The sequence below is a fragment of the Amia ocellicauda genome, chromosome 22, assembly GCF_036373705.1.
Source record: "Amia ocellicauda isolate fAmiCal2 chromosome 22, fAmiCal2.hap1, whole genome shotgun sequence".
NCBI classification, from domain to species: Eukaryota; Metazoa; Chordata; class Actinopteri; order Amiiformes; family Amiidae; genus Amia; species Amia ocellicauda.
In genome coordinates, this window is record NC_089871.1 from 19248133 (window position 1) to 19271694 (window position 23562).

The window sequence follows — 23562 nt, forward strand, 5'->3', positions numbered from 1 at the left end:
CGACTGGTTTTTCAAAGTAGAGCTAATGCATGTACTGCAGGGAAAATATCTACCTTGCATACATAACACATATAGTCACTACTAATCATAAAACTGTTAAAAGTTTAACTACAACACAAGACTTCTGCAACTCAACTTTTACTTTCAGATGTAGTCTTGAGGGGTTGGTAATGTTGTACTATATCTGTTGTTGTGCTGAGTATGTTGTGATGTACAAATGATGTACACAACTCATATACAGCAGAGGTGGAGTTGGGAGGAGGGGGGCCCACAAGGCATCTGTGCCCAGGGGCCCAGAATTTGTTAATCTAACCCTGGTGACTTCAGCACTGTGGCTAATAGGTAGCTTTGTTATACAGAACTGTTCCTCTCTCATATATGAGGTGTAATAGAAAATAAACAGACATTGCAACATGTTTCTCGTTTAGGCCATGCTCCCATCACAAAAAAGGTTTGCTACAAATAAAAGGTTTTTTTAGGTTAGTATTTGGTATTATATAAAATATATACTCATGTTTTCCCCTTACTTTAAGAATTAGCCTATGTTCTGAGAAATAATAATTCAATATTTGAATGGGTAGAATGCAAACATCCTTCTTCCAAGGCAGCCTTAGAAGCAAAGTTGTTTTCTGTAACTGTAAAAGAAACAAACACTATTTGTTGGGGTAGAATATATAATTGTTACAGTGCATTCATTCTTAACACTTATGTTAAGTGACTTGACTTGACAGTAAGAACATAATTTATAAAATAAAAGTTGTCCAAATTTCATACTCTCAATATTTGTTTTAATACTTTGTCTACTCACACATTGCATACTTTGATCGGCTAATCATTATTTTAAACTCTAGCAAATTAGTTAAAATCACTTTCAAATACTTAATATAACTTGCACATTTTCATATTTGCTCCACTTTCAACAATACACATTTTCATGTTTCCATAATCAAGTTGGAATTATACATACTGTTTTCAATCCTATTCCAGACTGAGAATGATATGGTGTTTCAAAATGAAGCTAGTGCTACCAAACACATGTAAGAAATCTTGATGATACGATGCTAAGATATTCTGCATCATTCTCATTCTTTTCTACTGGTAATATGTGGTATTACAATATTTGTCTATTTTCTTCAGATTTGTAGACTTTAAACTCCAGATCAGTCTCAGGCTGCAGCCAAGATGACAAATTCCAACTGAAATAATGTTATAACAGTGCATAACTGTGGTGGAGATTTTCAATTGTGGATTTCAGCATGAATGAGGGACCCTTTTTCAATGTTAACAGGAACCCAAATCTCTACACTCTGCCATTTTTCACATCTCCTATTGCCCCCCAGACATCAAAAAGGAACACATCCGGAAAAGCAAAGTCACCCAGCACTGAATCTAGAGCCTCAGCAAAATCATCTGGGTTCTTCTTGTCTTTCCCTGCTTCCACTATGGTAGCAGCTGAAAGAAAAAATGGTAAAACTATTTTACTGTGGTATGTAAAGCTTTAAGAACTTTACAAAGGTTTTAAATATATCATTACATTATATTATTTGTCATTTAGCAGACACTCTTATCCAGGGCAACTTACATTTGTACCCATTTATACAGCTGGGTATTTTACTGGAGCAATCTAAGTGAAGTACCTTCCCCAAGGGTACAACAGAACTGCCCCACCTGGGATTTGAACCCACAACCTACCAGTCCAGAGCCCTAACCACTACTCCACAGTGCTGCCTGGCATTACACATATAAAGTACTATAGATCCCTTAGTAAAATGCATTAACAACATTACTTACATGTTTTGTAAGCTGCCCTGGATAAGGGCATCTGCTAATAAATAAATCATTAATAATAATATAATAATACTAAGCATCAAAAATGTGCTTGCCCGTATTTGTCTAAAAAACATTACTCACACAAAACAAAAATAAAACCATAATACATTACTTCATTCCATCAAATAAAAATATATTGTTTACTCTCTTACATCAAACTGTTCACTGAAGCAAGAATGTATTCTTTAAAAAAATAGAGCTGCAGACAAATCTAAAAGATTATGATCCTTAGTCCTTTTGACCAACAAATCTACTCTAAAACTACGAAAACAGAAGTGTTTGCTATCTTGCTTTGGTTGCACGTTTCCTTATATGGACTTGTTATTCACCACAGTTGTGTATAAATTATTGTAAACTGATTGTGTAAAATCAATTAGGGAACCATATTAAAGGACTGCCCTTAAGTGTGCCCTGACTCTCTAAAGCCTTTCATAATAAACAATTTGTTGAGGTAATCTGAAGAAAGTTCATCCCATGCTTCCTGAAGCACCTCCCACAAATTGGATTGGCTTGATGGGCACTTCTTACATACCATACGGTCAAGCTGCTCCCACAACAGCTCAATAGGGTTTAGATCCGATTACTGTGCTGGCCACTCCATTATAGACAGAATATCAACAGACTGCTTCTTCCCTAAATAGTTCTTGCATAGTTTGGAGCTGTGTTTTGGGTCTTTGAATTAATTTATATGTGATTAATATACTGGAGGTATTGCTATGTTTTAAAACAAAAAGTGTTTTGTTTTTTATAGCAGTCATGTTAAAGTATTTCGGTATCATTGAGTATCTACTACAACTACTACAAGCAAGCCCCAGTTGCTTTGTTTAGTTTAATCATTGTCCTGTTGTAGGAGGAAACTGGCTCCAATCAAGCACCATCCACAGGGTATGGCATGGCGTTGCAAAATGCAATCCTTCTTCAAGATCCCTTTTACTATTTACAAATCTCCCACTTTACCACCACCAAAGCATCCCCAGACCATCACATTGCCTCCACCATGCTTGACAGATGGCGTCAAGCACTCCTCCAGTATCTTTTTATTTGGTCTGTGTCTCATGAATGTTCTTCTTTATGATCTGAACACCTCAAACACTCAAACACTTTTTTTCCAATCTTCCTCTGTCCAGTGTCTGTGTTCTTATGCCCATCTTAATCTTTTCTTTTTATTGGCCAGTCTGAGATATGGAATTTTCTTTGCAACTCTGCCTAGAAGGCCAGCATCCCGGAGTCGCCTCTTCACTGTTGACATTGAGACTGGTGTTTTGCGGGTACTATTTAATGAAGCTGCCAGTTCAAGACCTGTGAGGCGTCTGTTCTCAAACTAGACACTCTCATGTATTTTTCCTCTTGCTCAGTTGTGCACCGGTGCCTCCCACTCCTCTTTCTATTCTGGTTAGAGCCAGTTTGCGCTGTTCTGTGAAGGGAGTAGTACACAGCGTTGTATGAGATCTTCAGTTTCTTGGCAATTTATCACATGGAATAGCCTTCATTTCTCAGAACAAGAATAGACTGACGAGTTTCAGAAGAAAGCTCTTTGTTTCTGGCCATTTTGAGCCTGTAATCGAACCCACCATTGCTGATGCTCCAGATACTCAACGAGTATAAAGGCCAGTTTTATTGCTGTTTTAATCAGAACAACAGTTTTCAGCTGTGCTAACATAATTGCACAAGGGTTTTCTAATTATCAATTAGCCTTTTAAAATGATAAACTTGGATTAGCAAACACAACATGCCATTGGAACACAGGACTGATGGTTGCTGATAACAGGCCTCTGTAGTTTTCTCACAGTGACTATTAATTTGCCTGCATTCTTTTCACATGAATTATGAGAACCTGTTCTCTTTTCACTTCTCATTTACTCCCTTTTAGTTTATCCCTTATTACATTTTCTACTTGTTTCTTATTAGAGTTTAATTGTTTAAAACCTATCTTTGTTATCGGCAAATGACCTTCTAGATGTAGCTGGCAATTCAGAGGATAATAATTATTATTTATGAGTAATAATTGTAATAATATTGATGAGATGGGTAGGCTTATTTTAGAATGCCAATTAAATTACTATCATAGTTATTTAGATGACCAATCAGACACTGCTTGTAAAATGTCAAACCCCTTGAAGGTATGTCCCAAAATGGGAATAAAATCTTTGTAGTTCCTTGAACTCTTTGGAAAAACAGCATTATACTTGTTGAATACTTTCTGTTGCTGTGTTCTGCTGTTTTTCCCCGTGCACATAATAAAATCTGATTAGAACTTCCGACTCCAGATCTTATTTCCAGAACACTACTGACATAATTTCTCCCAAATTCCAAATAAAAATATTGTCATTTAGAGCATTTATTGCAGAAAATGACAACTGGTCAAAATTACAAAAAATATGCAGTGTTGTCAGACCTCGCATAATGCAAAGAAAATAAGTTAATATTCAGTTTTAAACAACACAATACTAATAATAACTTAGGAAGAGTTCAGAAATCAATATTTGGTGGAATTACAATGATTTTCAATCACAGCTTTCATGTGTCTTGGCATGCTCTCCACCAGTCTTCCACATTGATGTTGGGTGACTTTTTGCCACTTGTGGTGGAACAATTCAAGCAGCTCAGCTTTGTTTGATGGTTTGTGACCATCCATCTTCCTCTTGATCACATTCCAGAGGTTTTCAATGGGGTTCAGGTCTGGAGATTGGGATGGCCATGACAGGGTCTTGATCTGCTGGTCCTCCATCCACACCTTGATTGACCTGGCTGTGTGGCATGGAGCATTGTCCTGCTGGAAAAAACAATCCTCAGACTTGGGGAACATTGTCAGAGCAGAAGGAAACAAGTTTTCTTCCAGGAAAACCTTGTACATGGCTTGATTCATGCGTCCTTCACAAAGACAAATCTGCCCGATTCCAGCCTTGCTGAAGCCCCCCCAGATCATCACTGATCCTCCACCAAATTTCACAGTTTGTGTGAGACACTGTGGCTTGTAGGCCTCTCCAGGTGTCCATCTAACCATTAGACGACCAGGTGTTGGGCAAAGCTGAAAATTGGACTCATCAGAGAAGATGACCCTACGCCAGTCCTCTATGGTCCAATCCTTATGGTCTTTTGCAAACCTCAGCCTGGATCTTCTTTGCTTCTCATTGATGAAGGGCTTTTTTCTAGCTTTGCACGATTTCAGCCCTGCCCCTAGGAGCCTGTTTCGAACTGTCCTCGCCGTGCACTTCTCCCCAGCTGCTGTTTGCCATTCTTTTTGTAGGTCACTTGATTTCATCCCACAGTTGTCGAGTGACATTCGAATGAGTTGTTGTTTTCACCCTCTGCTGGTCTGTAGCTTTGTTGTCCCCAATGTCTGCTGCTTGACCTTGTTCTTATGAACCGCCATCTTTGAAATTTGAAGGATGGAAACAACCCGACGCTCACTGTATCCCTCTGCCAGTAAAGCCAGAATTGAACCCTTCTTTTCCTCACTCAAAACTTTTGGCATGTTCAATAGTTATTTGTTGATTCCAATTATTTTTGAGGTACTACTAGCACTGTTTTTGCCATCCAGTTGGTCCTATTGCACGAGAATAGTGATGACCACAGCAGTGGTTATTATACTTTACCTCGTTAAATAAGATTTGGTTCAGGTGATCACCTAATCAGTAGCTCATTCAGTAGAATGAGGTCTGCCTGTGTTGGAATTCAACAGACACTGGAATGGAATGGCTGCCATACATGTAGAGATGCTGATTTAAGAAAAAATTGCAGTGGTCTCTTAATTTTTTCCAGAGCTATATATATATATATATATATATATAGAGAGAGAGAGAAAGATGCATGATTTATTGAAAACCTGTACTGATTATATCCGAACTTCGATTGCAAAATGCATACATTAGAATACACATTAAATCCTAAATAAAAAAGTATACATAGATGGATTTCTAGGCGATATCTGGATGTGACAACAGTGAATGCTCAACTTGAGAACTGCAGTTATGCGGATATATTTTAACAACAATATGTATGCTAACCTAATATATAGTACAGTGAGGGAAAAAAGTATTTGATCCCCTGCTGATTTTGTACGTTTGCCCACTGACAAAGAAATTATCAGTCTATAATTTTAATGGTAGGTGTATTTTAACAGTGAGGAGACAGAATAACCCCTCTTAAAGGGAGTGCTCCTAATCTCAGCTCGTTACCTGTATAAAAGACACCTGTCCACAGAAGCAATCAATCAATCAGATTCCAAACTCTCCACCATGGCCAAGACCAAAGAGCTGTCCAAGGATGTCAGGGACAAGATTGTAGACCTACACAAGGCTGGAATGGGCTACAAGACCATCGCCAAGCAGCTTTGTGAGAAGGTGACAACAGTTGGTGCGATTCTTCGCAGATGGAAGAAACACAAAATAACTGTCAGTCTCCCTCGGTCTGGGGCTCCATGCAAGATCTCACCTCGTGGAGTTTCAATGATCATGAGAACGGTAAGGAATCAGCCCAGAACTACACGGGAGGATCTTGTTAATGATCTCAAGGCAGCTGGGACCATAGACACCAAGAAAACAATTGGTAACATTACATTACATTACATGTCATTTAGCAGATGCTCTTATCCAGGGCGACTTACATTTGTACCCATTTATACACCTTCTGGTTATGAGTCCAGAGCCCTAACCACTACTACAGTGCTGCCTACGCCGTCCTACAGTGCCCACAAGGTCCCCCTGCTCAAGAAAGCACATGTACAGGCCCACTGAAGTTTGCCAATGAACATCTGAATGATTCAGAGGAGAACTGGGTGAAAGTGTTGTGGTCAGATGAGACCAAAATCAAGCTCTTTGGCATCAACTCAACTCGCCGTGTTTGGAGGAGGAGGAATGCTGCCTATGACCCCAAGAACACCATCCCCACCGTCAAACATGGAGGTGGAAACATTATGCTTTGGGTGTGTTTTTCTGCTAAGGGGACAGGATAACTGCACCGCATCAAAGGGACGATGGACAGGGCCATGTACCGTCAAATCTTGGGTGAGAACCTCCTTCCCTCAGCCAGGGCATTGAAAATGGGTTGTGGATGGGTATTCCAGCATGACAATGACCCAAAAATACACAGCCAAGGCAACAAAGGAGTGGCTCAAGAAGAAGCACATTAAGGTCCTGGAGTGGCCTAGCCAGTCTCCAGACCTTAATCCCATAGAACATCTGTGGAGGGAGCTGAAGGTTCGAGTTGCCAAACGTCAGCCTCGAAACCTTAATGACTTGGGGAGGATCTGCAAAGAGGAGTGGGACAAAATCCCTCCTGAGATGTGTGCAAACCTGGTGGCCAACTACAAGAAACGTCTGACCTCTGTGATTGCCAACAAGGGTTTTGCCACCAAGTACTAAGTCGAAGGGGTCAAATACTTATTTCACTCATTAACATGCAAATCAATTTATAACTTTTTTGAAATGCGTTTTTTTTATTGTATTGTTGTTATTCTGTCTCTCACTGTTAAAATACACCTACCATTAAAATTATAGACTGATCATTTGTTTGTCAGTGGGAAAACGTACAAAATCAGCAGGGGATCAAATACTTTTTTCCCTCACTGTATATGGATACAAGCCGCCATTGCATTTACCCTTCTGTTCAATATATATACCCCGTCTGGAATAAGCGGTTTTCTCACTGTTGAGTGCATTTTCTCCTGTTAAAATTGAAAGGGACATACCCCACCATTTCTGTTTCATGTAAAACTTTAAACTAATATCAAATGTATCATGCATGGAAACATCCCCCTTATATAGGATATAGGCTGAATATGTGATTTCTATGCTTTAATACTATCCAAGCATATGTATTTAAATGATACACAGAGAGCTACCGATTTAACACAATGTTTATTTAACCAAGCACATGTGTAGAGCCCACCAAACTCCATTTCCTGTGTCCCAAAGCATATACATATCACGTGACATCTGTAAACCACAGGTCTTGGGTAAACTACCTTTGAACCCATTTGGGATGAACAGGGGTTTATTCTGCCCTATAGGTTTCAATCCCAAATCTATAAATCGAGGCGAAAAGTAGGCTTTACAACATGGCCATATCTTGTACTCACAGGTTCATTATCAACAGTCCCTTTCTCTGCACTGGGGTCGCCCTGAAGTGGGCAAGGTGGTGATTCTCCTTGGGCAACACACTGCTTAACTGGAGTATTAGAGTGTTCATCCGGAGCAGCTGGGTGTTCCTTGTTCACCAGCTGGATGTGTCTACAGTTGTGTCCCCATGCTCTGCCCTGACAATGAATGAGCGCAGAGCAGTCTCCTGGTGTTGTACAACAGTTGTCGTCGTCCAGGCCTTTTGCTCATCGAGCTTGACCTTGTCTCCTGAGGCAAGGGGTGGGAGAGACATGGTGGAGCGTCTCCAGTTGTAGAACTTCTCATAGGTTTGCTTTGCTTTCGCATCACTGTCTTTGACCTTGTTAAGGTCTGGCCAGGCAGGTTTAAGGTTCTCCGTGAGGTTGTCAGGGTTGTTCAAATGTTTCGGCCCATAATAAGTTTTGCCAGACTTTCGTGTGACCAATAACTTAGGAGAGCGAGGTGAGGGTTGACTTGAGAAATGGACTTAGCAATCTTTATTATTATTATTATTATTTTTATTTCTTGGCAGGCTTTCCAGGGCGACTTACAACATAAGTGCAATACAAAGTGCAAGAATACAGTTAAGTACAAGGCATCAAACATTACAAATTCAATTTACATTATGCAAAGCAATTCAAAGTATAATACATTTTACAACTTCCAGTTTACACAGGTAAGTACAGTAAGTGAGGTCATACATTCTGGAAAGTAAAAGCTAAGTGCTATCAAGATGGTAGGTCACAGTCAAGGGCTACGGGAAAGAGAGCAAGGGGGGAATCAATTATACAAGTATTAGTAATGCAAGAAGCAAGGTAAAATGTTGTGAAGTGCTATCTTACAGGAGAATAAAAGGACTAATATTACAAGTACTGTCTGAAAAGATGTGTCTTGAGTAAGCACCGGAAGGAGGTTTAAGGACTCTGCTGTTTTGACTTCCGTGGGAAGGTCATTCCACCATTTAGGGGCCAGGGATGAGAAGGAGCGGGCTCTCGAGGAAGGGGAGTGGAGTGGAGGCAGAGTTAGGCTTCTGGCACCGGAAGACCGCAGTGGTCTGGAGGGGATGTATGGGGAGACGAGGGACTGAAGGTAGCTTGGTGCAGTGTGGTCAAGACAGCGTTAGGTGAAGGTCAATGTCTTGAACTGAATGCATGCCGGTATCGGGAGCCAGTGGAGGGAGTGGAGCAGTGGAGTAGCGTGTGCAAATCGGGGCAGAGAGAATACCAGACGAGCCACAGAGTTCTGCATGAGCTGGAGAAGGCGGGTAGTAGTTGCAGGCAGGCCGGCCAGGAGGGAGTTGCAGTAGTCCAGGAAGGAGAGGACCAGTGTCTGGATGAGCAGCCCGCTCGTCCATGCCATTGGAGTGGGGGTAATGAGGACTTGAAGTGACATGACACTCTCCGTGACACCCATGGACATCTCAGACCACCACTTCCCCTCCTTCTCCTTTTCCCTCCTCTCGCTCCCCACTCCACCCACTCCCTCTGTCACCTTCTGCTGTAGTCTCCCCCTTCACCCTTGCTTCCACTGCCCTAACCCTCTTACCTTCCATTGACTGTTTTTCACATCTATCTGTCAACAGTGCTACCTCCTCTTTGTTCTCCTCCCTCACCTCCTCCCTTGACTCTCTCTGTCCTCTCACGTCTCATCCTGCCTGTCCCTCCCCTCCTCAGCCATGGCTCTCTGCTGTTCTCCATTCAACACGAACTAGTCTGCGTGCCGCTGAACAGAAGTGGAAAAGGACCAAACTCCCAGCTGCCCTCGAACTCTACCACTCTCTACTGTCTACATTCTCCTCCTCACTCACCTCAGCCAAGAAATCTTACTTCCAATCACTCTTTGAATCCACTGTCAACAACCCCTGCAAACTCTACTCCACCTTCTTCTCCCTCTTTGCCCCCCTTCCCCCTCCTCCTCCCTCATCTCTCACTGCTGATGATTTTGCCTCCTTCTTCTCCTCCAAGATCGCAGACATCCGCAAGCTCTTCAACAATCCCCCCTCCTCTCCCATCACACCCAAACCTCCCACCGACCAAGCTTCCATTTCTTCATTCTCACCTCTCTCGGTCTCTGACATTTCCGCTCTCCTCCTACGTCATAAACCTACAACGTGTGCCCTGGACCCTCTCCCTTCTCACCTCCTCCAAGCGACCGCTCCTGATCTACTCCCCTTCATCTCCTCCCTCCTCTCTGGCTGTTTCCCCTCTGCATTTAAACAAGCTGCTGTCATCCCACTCCTCAAGAAACCAACCCTTTGACGCCACCTCTGCTCAGAACTACCGCCCTGTCTCCCTACTCCCCTTCCTCTTCATCCTCCACTCCTGCCTCGCTGACCTTGGAATCTCTGGGACTGCTCTCACCTGGTTCTCCTCCTACCTCAGCAACCGGACTTACCAAGTGACATGGCGAGGTTCCTCATCCACCCCCCAGCCACTCCTCACAGGCGTACCCCAAGGCTCCGTCCTGGGCCCCCTCCTGTTCTCTCTCTACACTCGATCCCAGGGCCCCCTCATCACATCCCAATGTTTCTCCTACCACTTCTACGCTGATGATGCCCAGATCTTCTTGTCTTTTCCCTCTTCTGACCGTCTCATCCCCTCTCGCATCACTTCCTGTTTGTCTCCACCTGGATGCACTCGCACCACCTCAAGCTCAACCTCTCCAAATCAGATATCCTGTTTTTCCCCCACTCTTCCTCACCTTCTGCTGATCTATCCATCTCAATCCCCTTGGAATCCACCACAGTCTCTCCTTCTTCTTCCACTAAAAATGTAGGAGTCACCCTCGATCCTGCGCTCTCCTACACCCAGCACATCACCACGCTGACACGCACCTTAGATTACTTACTTAATGCCCAGCTGTATAAATGGGTACAAATGTAAGTCGCCCTGGATAAGATCATCTGCTAAATGACAAATAATGTAATGTAATGTAACTACTCAACTCAGCTGCTCATCTAGTCACTGGTCCTCTCCCGCCTGGACTACTGCAACTCCCTCCTGGCCGGCCTGCCTGCAACTACTACCCACCCGCTCCAGCTCATCAACTCTGCGGCTTGTCTGGTATTCTACTCCACTGATCAGCTCCCTCCACTGGCTCCCGATACCAGCACACATTCCGTTCAAAACATTGACCCTCACCTACCGCTGTCTCGACCGCACTGCACCAAAGTACCTTCAGTCCCTCGTCTCTCCATACATCCACTCCAGAACACTGCGCTCTTCTGGTGCCAGAAGACTAACCTGCCTCCTCTCCAGAGCCCGCTCCTTCTTGCATGCTTCTTGCATTATTGGATGATTTTCCTCCTTGCTTCCTTTCCCGTAGCCCTTGACTGTGACCCTACATCTTGACGGCACTTAGCTTTACTTTCCATGATGTATGTTGGAAGTTGGAATTGGAAGTTGTATTATTATTAATAATAATAATAATAATAATAATAATAATAATAATTCATATTCTGTGGCAAAGGACTGAGAGAGACATGCAGAAAATTGCAGTCCGTAGTCCGTTAGGACTGTCTCTGGTATGCCGAACCGAATGAAAACACCATTCAGTTTAGTTATGACAGTCTCTGAGTCTGTCCTGGGTAGATGGAGTATTTCAAGCCATCTTGAATAATAATCGACAACGATAAGATAGCTCTTCCCCTTGTACTCACATAGGTCAGCTGCAACTTTTTGCCAAGGTAGCTCAGGGAAAGGGGTTGTTATCAAGGGCTCTCTACTCTGAGTATGTCTGTGCGTGTTGCAATGCTGGCACGACTGTATGAGCTCCCTGATGTCATTTGCAATGCCTGGCCACCACACAGAGTTCTTGTAGCATTCTCTGCGCTTGGTGAGACCCTGATGTCCCTGGTGGATCTTGCCTTTCATGTCAGCTCTCATGCTGGCTGGGACAATAAATTGGTTGCCCGTCTAAACAGTCCATTAAGTTCACCAAGTAGTCCTCGCTCTGGAAAAGAAAGGCTTTACAGTAGCAGTCACACTTTTGATGTATTCTGGCCAACCATTTTTTACGTAGCTCAGCACTCGCTGCAACTGATCATCCTTGGCTGTCTCATCTTTGATCTGTTCCAGTATGGTTTTCCTCACCATCTCATTTTCGACTACAGCATCCACATATGCTTGTACCTCTGTTGCTAGGTCGCCTGGCTGCAAGTCCTTGCTTGGGTGCCTTGACAGCGCGTCTGCAGTTATTAGGTCTTTTCCTGGGACATACACTGCCATAGGATTAAACTGAAATGAGGAGTCTTTGGCAGCGAATGGGTGCTTTGTCTAAATCTTTCACATTTATAAGTGTCACCAAGGGCTTGTGATCTGTGATGAGGTTATAGGATTCCACACAGATAATGATAGAAATGCTCAGATGCCCACACACAAGCTAGGAATTCCTTTTCTATCTGAGCATACCGCTTTTCTGCATCGTTCAGTGTCCTCGAACAGAAGGCCACAGGCTTTAGTAATCCATTGTGATCTTGCAGAAGTATGCCTCCAAGTCCATAGCTGCTAGCATCTGCACTAATGGTTGCCCTTTTTGGATCATAGTACTCCAGCACTGGGGCTGAATAAATCAGAATCTTCACTTCTGTGAAGGCTTTGTCCTGCTATGGACCCCAGACCCACTCTCGATCAAACTTAAGTAGCTCATTCAGTGGCTGTAAAACATTAGAGAGGTTGGGCAGGTAGCGGCCAATGTAGTTGATCATTCCCAGCTGCCGTTTCTGGTCTCATGCGGGGGCTCAACATTGGAAATAGCTTTGACTCTCTCTGGGCTTGGGGTGATTCCATTCTTGCTAATCACATGCCCCAGGAAGTCCAGCTTTGGCTGACACAGCTTGCATTTTTCCTTGTTAAGCCTCAAACCAGATGCTCTAATTGTCTCTATGACTTCCTTCAGCCTAAAGGTGTGTTCTTCCATAGATCTTCCAAAGACCAGGAAGTCATCCATATAGACAACAGTTCCTTCAAGAGGAACAAAAGCTCAAACATCTTTCTTTGGAAGATTTCTGGTGACAAAGTTATGCCGAAAGGAAGCCTCTTGAAGCAGTATCTGGCTAGTGGCGTGATAAAGGTGGTCAGGCGTGCACTCTCCTCATCTAATGGGATTTGCCAAAATCCACTCGCTGCATCTAAGCTTGAAAACACATTGGTGCCGGCTAGCTTCGGAAGCAGGTAATCTAATGTTGGTAGGATGATTTTCTCTCTTTTTACACTTTCATTCAGTTTTTTAAATCGACACATATTCTGATTTTCCCATTTCTTTTTACAACTGGAACCATAGGCGCACACCACTCACATACTCACATTTTTCTATAACGCCCATTGACTACATTCTTTTAAGCTCCTGCTCCACCTTAGGAAGTAGGGGAACAGGGATGCATTGTGGTGTGGTTACACTGTAGGGTTGTGCATCATTCTTTAGCACTATTTTCACTGGATCACCTCTTAGTGTGTCCACATCTCCAAACACACTGACTTCCTCAATTTGTTTAATCAGGCCTAAATTCACTGCTACTGCACGGCTAAGTATATTTTGTCCATTGGATTTGACTACTACTACTCTAAAATGACAGTCTTGCCATTTGTTCCCAATCTGGGCATGTTTTAGCAAAAACTGCCCACTTGTGGTCACCTGGACTTTGCAGAGTATTTCTGACTGGTCTGAGCTGGGGTTTCTTTATTAAGCTATCATAGGTAGCTTCTCACATCACTGATGTATCTGCTCATGAGTCCATTTTAAATAATACAGGGGTATCTTGGATATTACTACTATAGTGCACCATGGTGGTTCATCATCATTGATTACTGCGTCAATAGATGTGTCTTCTGTAAGTGAGCCCAAAAACAATGAGTCTTCCTCTTCTTCTTTCTGGACCATTTCCTGCACTAACTTAAAGTGACAAACAGCGGCAAAGTGGCCTAACTTTTTACATTTTAAGCATCTCTTGCCTCTGGCTGGACATTGGTCAGTTTTCACATGATCACGTCCACATCTTTTGCATTTGTCCTTCCCCCTTTGCTCGCAGTGCTGATTCATGGTATTGTGGCTATTTTTAGCTTTTCTTATCTGCTTAAAAGATTGAAGCTCTTCTACGTGCTCTGTAGCCACAGCCCCCTCTGCATTTTGTGTTTTTACCAACTCTGAATGCCTAGCTATATCAATTAGCAGTTCACAGGGTATGATCGCTCTGCATTTGCAACTTTTGTGACACCTGTTTGTCTTCAATGCCTATTACCAGTCTGTCATAGATTTGTTCCTCCTTCTGAGCCCCTGGAATCACAGTTTTCACCCAGCTCATATAACTGTCTGATAAAGGCTTCAAATTATTCTACCTCATTTTGAATTCTGGAGGGAAACTTAGCTCGCTCAAATATCACGTTACATTTGGGAATTCAATGTTAATCAAATTTCTTTAGAACAACATCGTAGCTATCCCCATTTTCATTTCCTCCCACGTAAACAAATGATTTGTAGACATGTTCGGCTTTGCCTCCAATTGGGCCAGTCTGATGGCCTTGCAAAATTGAGAGGGTTATCAGGTGAAAACTTTGCCATGTTGTCCTCAGATCATTTAATATTCCTCGCAACTGATGTTAAATCCACTTTCTTCTGACACCATGTGATGTATATGCTTTGATACACAGAGAGCTACTGATTAACACAATGTTTATTTAACCATGCACATGTGCAGAGCCCACCAAACTCCACTTCCCGTGTTCCAAAGCACATACATAGCATGTGACTACCAGTCAAAAGTTTTAGAACACCCCCATTTTTCTAGTTTTTATTTAACTTTAAGCAATTCAAGTCCTGTGAATAACCTGAAATGGTACAAAGGTAAGCGGTAAACTGTCAGAGGTTAATAAACAAAGCTAAGGTTACCAAAAACTGAAAAATAATGTACATTTCAAAGTTCTATACTGTGTTACTACATCCTCTTTAGCATTATTTGGCAGTGTTATGCGCAGCTCCTATGCATAGGAGTTACACTGTATTCTTAGAATACACACATCATTTGAAAGCTTATGCTCTTGGCTACCAGCACGTTTCATCCTCAGACACATCCAATTTACAGTTTCTGTGTTGCCCGCCATCATTAAGAGCCCTGGGATTAAACGCGCAGTCTGCTCCGAGGGAGGTGACTCATTCAGACACAGATTACTCTGTTTCAATCAGATTTCTTTGCAAATAGGCTTGTTTTGTTCAGAACAACCTAATGATTAACCCAGTATATATTATTATCAAGCACAGAGAAGTTCAGATCCAATTATGTAAAATAGTTGTGTATTACCAAACTGTAAACAGAGTTTTCCATCTTGACATTTTAAGCTCTCTACGTGTGTGTTGCTTCTACCAAAGCGTGGATAGTCTTGTTTTGATCAATTGTCAATATTTTCTGAGATTCTGTATTTCTACTCAGACCAAGTATCCCCCCACCCCCACGGAGTGGATTTGGATCCATGGATTTGGTACCAGATTGGGTACCAGAGGGATTTGTCAGCACATTTTGTTAAACAAAAACGATTCCATGATTTATTTTTTATCTCCAATTGTTTATTTGTTTCAAGCTTTAATTTCAGAATACATTGAGACATTAAACAGTGTACATTTCTATTAAAACTGGAAAAATGTAGGTATTCTAAAACTTTTGACCGGTAGTGTAACTATTACTGGTGAGTGTGAAATTAAATAGGGGATATTTTGTGAGTAAGACAGTCACCCCTAGCTATTTAAAAATAAAAACTAAGATTATTAACATGTTTACCCATGTATTTATGTACAGTTAATACATTTGACTTACATTGAATATAGTGTAAACAAAGTTATATACCATGTGTTTTTTAATACTGGTGTGTGTGTGTGTATACACTGGATTGCATAAGTATTCACCCCCAAAATACTTTTTAGCATTTTGTTGTGTTACAATCTTTGGGTTAAGTCTCTACCAGCTTTGCATATCTGATTCATGTAATGTTTGCCCATTCTTCTTGGCCAAATTCTCTCTCAAATTGGATGGGCAGTGTTGGTTAACAGATTGCCACAGATTATAAAATGGATTGACTAGGACACTCAGCTTCCTTTTTTTAATCAATTCCAGTGTTGCCTCGGCTATGTGTTTAGGATCATTGTCTTGCTGAAAGGCAAACCTCCACCCCAGTCTGAGGTCTCTTACAAACTGAAGGAGGTTTTCCTCCAGGAGTTTCCTATATTTGGAAACATCTTGTGCTCAATACTGACAAGTTTTACAGTCTCTGCTGATGAACAACATCCCATAACATGATGCTGCCACCACCATGCTTTACTGTGGGGATGGTGTTGGCTTTGCGCCACACAGAGTTTGTATTTAGGCCAAAAAGTTCAATTTTGATCTCATCCGACCAGAGAAGCTTTTGCCACCTCTTTGCTCTGATGGCAAAATCAAAATGGGATATGATATGACAGATATTCAGCAATGGATTTCTCCACGCTGTCAGTTCCTATAAACTAATTTGTGATCCATCAGAAACTTTGTAACTCCAGTTCTGTTTTGATCCAAGTTATTATTTTTATATCTACACTGCTCTACACACTTCTAATATTGGCTGTACAGATAGCAATGTGAATTTCTTTGTGTTTAACAAAGATCAAGAATGATTCCAATATCTCTTATACAGACCACGGTTCATTAAAGTGTAAAAGCTGGGAATGCGAGTGGAGGTTTCTGATAGAAAACAGATTTGATTATGAAGTGATGTGATGCATTTTACTGCAGATTCTACATCAATCTGCAGTTTATTCCCTTTACTTACAACACTAAAGTTCCACACCTTTCACTGCAAAAAGTACACAACATAGTTACTGTTTCCCTTTCCCTTTTGTTACCCCTTTAAACGATGGCTTGTGCTTCTCTCCATTGAGAGAACATCTGTTTAGCTTTCAAAATATTCCTTTTGTCTCTGGAGAGAGGATTTTTAAATTCAAGAATAAAAGGGAGATTACTTGTCTGACAAATACTTCTTTCTTATTATCCAACCTTTTAAATGAGGTACCCTTTATTAAGAGCTTTAAGCTGTGTCAAGGACTGCAAGATTTGCCAACCAGTGGCATACAGCATATCTTAATGACACAGAAATGTACCTATTAAACCCTTCTTTTTACTTAAAGTAATGAACAAATGTTTCATAGCTTGATACATAGTAAATTCACAGAATGTGTAAAAGATATGTTTAACTGTACTGTCATAGGAATACACATCATTGGTGTTATCAGGGCATTCAACACCTTCTTTTTAAATATGTATGTATATGAGCAGTATGGAAAGAAACATACATGTCAGGTAGGGTGCCCAAACCTTATTTTATTTTGATTTCCTTAGATGTTTGCACTGCACTTTAATGGTTCTTTATCTTTTATTTCTCTTTATTACTTGGTTTGTTAATATTTTTAATTTATTTGATTAAATGCACCAGTTTTATGTTTGTGTTTTAGTGCAACAAGAGACACACCTGTGCTAATCAGGCAACACCCTACTCCCTGCCAGCAGCACTATACAACTCCCCCTGTTGATATGACCCTGTGTATAAGAGCAGGGCCAGAGTGCAGGAAAGGAGTTCTGAGAGAGACACAGCACCTGATAGAGAGACAGAGAAGTGAGATGTCGAGGATGAGTACGGGGGTGGCATGCTCGTGGTGAGTGTAAGACCGGGCAGTGCACTGGGAAGAGGGCAAGAGGAAGATGGCCGTTGAAGTGAAGATGGGCAATGAGACCCAGTTCTAGACCCGGGGTCAGGAGGGTGGAAGATTACACAGGAACGGGTGGGGTAGAGCCGGGCACCCTAAGCCACCACAAGATCCTGTCTCTGCTGTCTAAATGTTCCCCTCCTCCAATGTGCCACCCCTGGCTAGGCTCTAAGGACATGTAAAGAGAACATGAAACAGAAAGAAATCTGCTTGTGAGTGGGAAGCACTGCAGGATGGAATATTCCTGGCAGGGCTTGGGGGACATATTCTTTTGCATATTTAAAGACATTGAACTCAAGGTTTCCTGTGGTCTGTGACTGTGAGAGTGTGTGACTGACAGTTGGAGGAGACAGAACGAGACCAGGAACAATGAGAAGGAAAGGGCGCATCCAAAGATGCAGTGTTTAAAAGCTAAGTATAGATTGTGATTTATTAAAACGGTCAAGAGAAAGACTGCTTGAACTGTAAGAAGAGTTTAGCTGTATCTTTACTCCCAGGGTCCTCCCTTACTGAATAGCAGTTGTCGTGGTCTTCTGCAGACCTAGAGGAAAAAAAATTGAATATTAAAGATAGTTAGCTCAGTGAATACAGTTTAGGTTAATGAATACACTTACTTACTGATGTGGGACAGTGTCCTGTCTGAATGCCAAATATATTATATTCTCACCATTGTTGCAGCAAGATTGTGTAACCCATGTATGAATTTAAGCTTTGTGTATTGCTCCAGAGAGGACAGGTGCTGTAGTTCTGTGTAGCTGATTTTTAGGAGGAGATGTGTGTGATCAAGTTGGGGGAACCTCATTGATGTAATCTAGTTGCCCAGCAACCTAAGGGAGAAATCTTGCATATGATGGCATGTTCTTTAGAAAAACTTTTCAATGTGTCTTGCCGATTGACCATCTCCGGAGCGCTTCGTTGTAGCTGAATAAACTATTTTGGTATTATTTCAGTTAAATTGGGTCCTAAGTATTCCTTGTCTGCCTGTTTATTGAGGGAGTAAAATTTCTCCCTATCACTTACTTACTTCTGGTTTCTGTGTTGAAGCGGCCTATGGATGATGATGGGCTGGTCTCAGCCAGCTGGACATGCAGTGATTCCTGCACAGGGAAAAAGAGACGTAGTTAATGGGATTTCTATATGAGAAGCAAGAGCTATTGTGAACCTGTTTGAAAGGTACTTATCTTCACAGAGTCTTCTGAGAAGATGGAGAGAGATCCTGAAGACAGCCATTGCAAAGATGCTTCAGACTTGCTTTCCTGTTCTTTCTTTTCTTTCTTGATTGTGAACTATTAGGATAACTTATTAGGGAAGGCATTAGTTTTAGGATTAGTTTTTAGATAGGATATTAGGTAGTTTTAATCGCACCTAGCAATAAAAACATTTTAGTAATGCTCCTAATTATACCTTTACAGCACGCAGAGATTAATAAAAGATTACATATGTCCTGGAATCTGGTCCAAACCTGTATGGGGAGCCGTAATGGTGGTTGCTAGATTCCCCTCCTCACATAAAATAAACGGGGTGGCCCTTAACATACACCAGGGGTTTTCAAACCGGACCTGGAGTACCCCCTGCCCTGCTGGTTTTTGTTCCAACTGAGGTCTTAATTAAATCCTTAATTGACCTAACAAAGCAATATACCATTCAATTAAGTAATTAAGACCTAGGTTGGAACAAAAACCAGCAGGGCAGGGGGTACTCCAGGACCGGTTTGAAAACCCCTGACATACATTATACACTGTCCTTTGACCTACTTTTATTTGTTTTAATATCCCACATAATAAACATTTTGCTGGATGCAAATGAACCCACTCACTCATGATCTTGAATATGAAGCAGCCACAAAGAAAAAAAAAATCTTCAACGGGGTTCTCTTATTGGACGTAACTTTCACTCAACATTAAAAAAAAAGAAACATTTACTTGGTATTATTATACTTATACAAATGTAATTACAAATGAATTATGGTGCACAATAGTTTCACAATGGATATTTGATTTATCCTACTAGCAATGTCTACCAAAATATTTGAAGGGAATATGCCAAGTTTTGTTTTAAATATCGTTTTATTTTGTTTTATTTGTTGCCCAAACAATCACTACTAACATATTATTTTTCACCCATTTTGGCTTTTTGTTTCTGATTCTTCTGGATGACACAGGGTTCTGCACAAATTTCTACCATTTTACAACAGATGACTATTTGTAGAAACCAGTAGAAATCCCCTTGAAAAATATTAATGTATTGGGCAGCTCCTTCTTAGACCAACATTTATTCAGGAGCCAAAATAATAATACAATAAAACATTATGACAGAAATGATTTATTGTGTATAGTAAAAGTATAGTAAAAGTGTCCAAAATGGCAGGGGGAACTTCTAAGAGATTTTGCCCATAGCCACTGATGGCTGACACAAGTGGTTTGCATCCCCCTGCCCTTTACCCATGCTTTGGATATAACAGTTTTGATGGTACACGCATATGTTCTGCTACATTTTCAGACAACTGCTCAGACTCTATACATTTATTATATTTTGTCCGTCACCAAGACATTTTGTTCATAATCAACTGTCCAGAATAACTGAGAAACCTATGTATAGTTTATTCTAGATACATTCTTGATAATGAAATAGAAAGAGATGTGCAGAATATTGAATTGATCACTAAATGTAAAATGCATGTTAAGCTCCCTACAGGATACAGAATAATGTTACACAACAATTATTATTATAATTTGTATTAAATAATAATAATATATGATCACCTCCAGTAGTTACCTCAATCATCCTGGCAGGATGGGTCTGCAGTTCTCTGCTAGTTAGAAAGCTTTTATTTTTTCTTGGTCTAACTTCTGTAGTGGTTAAAAGCAGGAATGTTCACAACTTATAACCAACTGGGGACCCTTCATTTACAATATTTTAACTCTTAAGAACACAGTGTAAAGTTGAACAGACTTGACAAAAATATATACTCCCAGTTACCAGGTCTCTACATGTCACAATGTCATAATGTTCCCATGAGTTATTATTAATCCTTCAGGATATGAGGAAGTCAGATGGTTATGTTGCAATGCAGCAAACAGGAAACATTCAAATAATGAAAGGAAGTCTGCAGATATTTGTATACAGGGGAATTCGATTAATAATATGTCTCTGTCATTTTACATACAAAACCCAACAGGGGTACTCACCCAGCTCAAGGTCCCGTATTCCCATATAACTTTCCAGGAGGTCATCCACTTTTTTTGTTGCTATCTCTTCAAACTCATTTGGCTGAGAAAATGAAAAGGCAATGCTTATTTTAATTACAATTGATACATTCTAAAGACCTTGGCATTACACTGGAAACAAATGTAATCAACCAGAATTGTAAATCCTTGGTTTTCATGTTTTTTCAATGGATTTTGAGTAACTATTGACTGCCTGAAGATTATGTCAATCATTGAGCAGTTGGTTATTGTAATGTGGTGGAATAGCTTACATTCAGATGAATAATGTAGCATGTCTAAGTTGTTTCACTTTAATGTATTTATTTACACAGTGTTACTCTTTTTAGTTCAAGTTTTCCTGTTCTCCTGACAGTTTTAGTCACTACATTCCTGCAGAGGGGTTTGCAAACTTGGAAGAAAAGCATTGGGTGAAAGATCCTTTTGCTATTGAAAATCCTGACTTAATAACAGAGCTAAACTTGATGCAAGAAAATGAGTTGGTGCAACTCTGGATCAGTATTTTCAAAGAATATCCACTACTAAGTAAGATTAGTGTTCGGTTCTTGCTGCCATTCACAACAAGCTATGTGTGAACTGGGATTTTCGACTGTGACAAGGTTAAAAAACAAAAGAAAGAAACCAACTCAACAATGCACCTGACATGTGAGTAGCGCTTTCATCCTGTCACTTTCATTGGAGAGAGATCATGAACAACAGGCAGGCACACTCGTCACAATAAGTGAAACTTACTTGATGGTCTTTTTTGTATTCTTCTTCTTATTATTATTATTATAGTTTATTTTAAATGGTTTTACAAGTAATGTCACAGTATAATTTTAATTATTACTTAAAGGCAAGCAGTTAAAGCTATTATGTATATATTGCCCAGACTTTATTGTGATGTTATGAAAAGTCTGTTTAGAGGAATGATTGTTTTAGGTTGTGGGGATTCCTTCACTGGATCACGTGCAAAAAAGTTTGAAAACTACTGATGTAGGGTGAACGTGTGGGGATAGTTGAGCTGCTGGCAGGGGCTTGGACCGGCATGGCAGTCACACATAGTTGGGGGGTACATATTGCAGGGTTTTGGCATGGTTTGCCAGAGATGAGCTGCACCCCCATAGTGTATGATTAATGATCCCAAAGCATGTTTTCTCAAATAAACCCTTTTGAAGTAAGATAACGAGTGGAGACAGCCCCTGTCATCCTCTTTAATATATATACAGTACTGTGCAAAAGTTTTAGGCAGGTTTGAAAAAATGCTGTAAAGTAAGAATGCTTTCAATGTTAATAGAATGCATTTATCAATTAACTAAATGCAAAGTGAGTGAACAGAAGAAAAATCGAAATCAAATCCATATTTGGTGTGACCACCCTTTGTCTTCAATACAGCATCAATTCTTCTTGTACAAAGTCAGGGATTTGTAGGTGTATGATTAAACAATTATACGAAACAGGTGCTAATGATCATCAATTCAATATTTAGGTTGAAACACAATCATTAACTGAAACAGAATCAGCTGTGTAGGAGGAATAAAACTGGGTGAGGAACAGACAAACTCAGCTAACAAGGTGAGGTTGCTGAAGACTGTCAAACAGTCAGTTTACTGTCAAAAGAAATACACCATGGCAAGACTGAGCACAGCAACAAGACAAAAGGTAGTTATACTGCATCAGCAAGGTCTCTCCCAAGCAGAAATTTCAAGGCAGACAGGGGTTTCCAGATGTGCTCTCCAAGCTTTTTTGAAGAAGCACAATGAAACAAGCAATGTTGAGGACTGTAGACGCAGTGGTTGGCCAAGGACACTTACTGCAGCAGATGAAAGATACATCATGCTTACTTCCCTGTACAATCAGAAAATATCCAGCAGTGCCATCAGCTCAGAATTTGCAGAAAACAGGGGGACCCTGGTACACCTATCTTCTGCCCGGAGAAGTCTGGTCAGAAGTGGCCTTCATGGAAGACTTGTGGCCAAAAACCATACCTCCGACGTGGCAACAAGGCCAAGCAACTCGAAAACACAGGAACTGGGGTGCAGAACTGGGGTTCAGAAAAATGGCAGCAGGTGCTGTGGACTGATGTGTCAAAAGTTGAAATATTTGGCTGTAGCAGAAGGCAATTTGTTTGTCGAAGGGCTGGAGAGCAGTAAACGAATTAATGTCTGTAGGCAACAGTGAAGCATGGTGGAGGTTCTTTGCAAGTTTGGGGCTGCATTGCTGCAAATGTTGTCGGGGATTTGGTCTGAATTAATGGTCTCCTCAATGCTGAGAAGTACAGACAGATACTTATCCATCATGCAATACCATCCATCTGATTGGCCCCAAATATATTCTGCAGCGTGACCACGACCCCACACATACAGCAAAAGTCATTAAGAACTATCTTCAGCGTAAAGAAGAACAAGGAGTCCTGGAAGTGATGGTATGGCCAGAGGCGATTCTAAGCAACATGGTGGCCCCAGGCAAAACAATTCCTGAAGGTGCCGTGAGAGCGGGGTGGGCGGACGGAGTTTTCTCCCGTGAGAGCTTGGGGGGGGGGGGCGGTTGTGCAGCGGAGTTTTTACCATTTGGGAGCCCCCCGCCATCCCCTGGGTATGGCCCACACAGAGCCCTGATCTCAACATCATCGAGTCTGTCTGGGATGAAGAGAGAGAAGCAATTGAGGCTGCCTAAATCCACAGAAGAACTGTGGTTATTCCTCCAAGATG

At 41.2% G+C, this 23562-nt stretch overlaps 1 protein-coding gene across 1 annotated transcript in view; it reads right to left on the bottom strand.

Moving 5' to 3' along the window:
- Nucleotides 1-1300: 1300 nt before the first annotated feature.
- Nucleotides 1301-23562, bottom strand: part of gipc3 (GIPC PDZ domain containing family, member 3) — a 63186-nt gene continuing 40924 nt past the window's right edge. The window contains exons 5-6 of the mRNA XM_066696331.1: nt 20837-20918; nt 1301-1452 (exon numbers count right to left, since the gene is read on the bottom strand). Of these exons, the coding sequence (XP_066552428.1) occupies nt 1301-1452; nt 20837-20918 (234 nt within the window). The remainder of the gene's footprint in view (nt 1453-20836; nt 20919-23562) is intronic.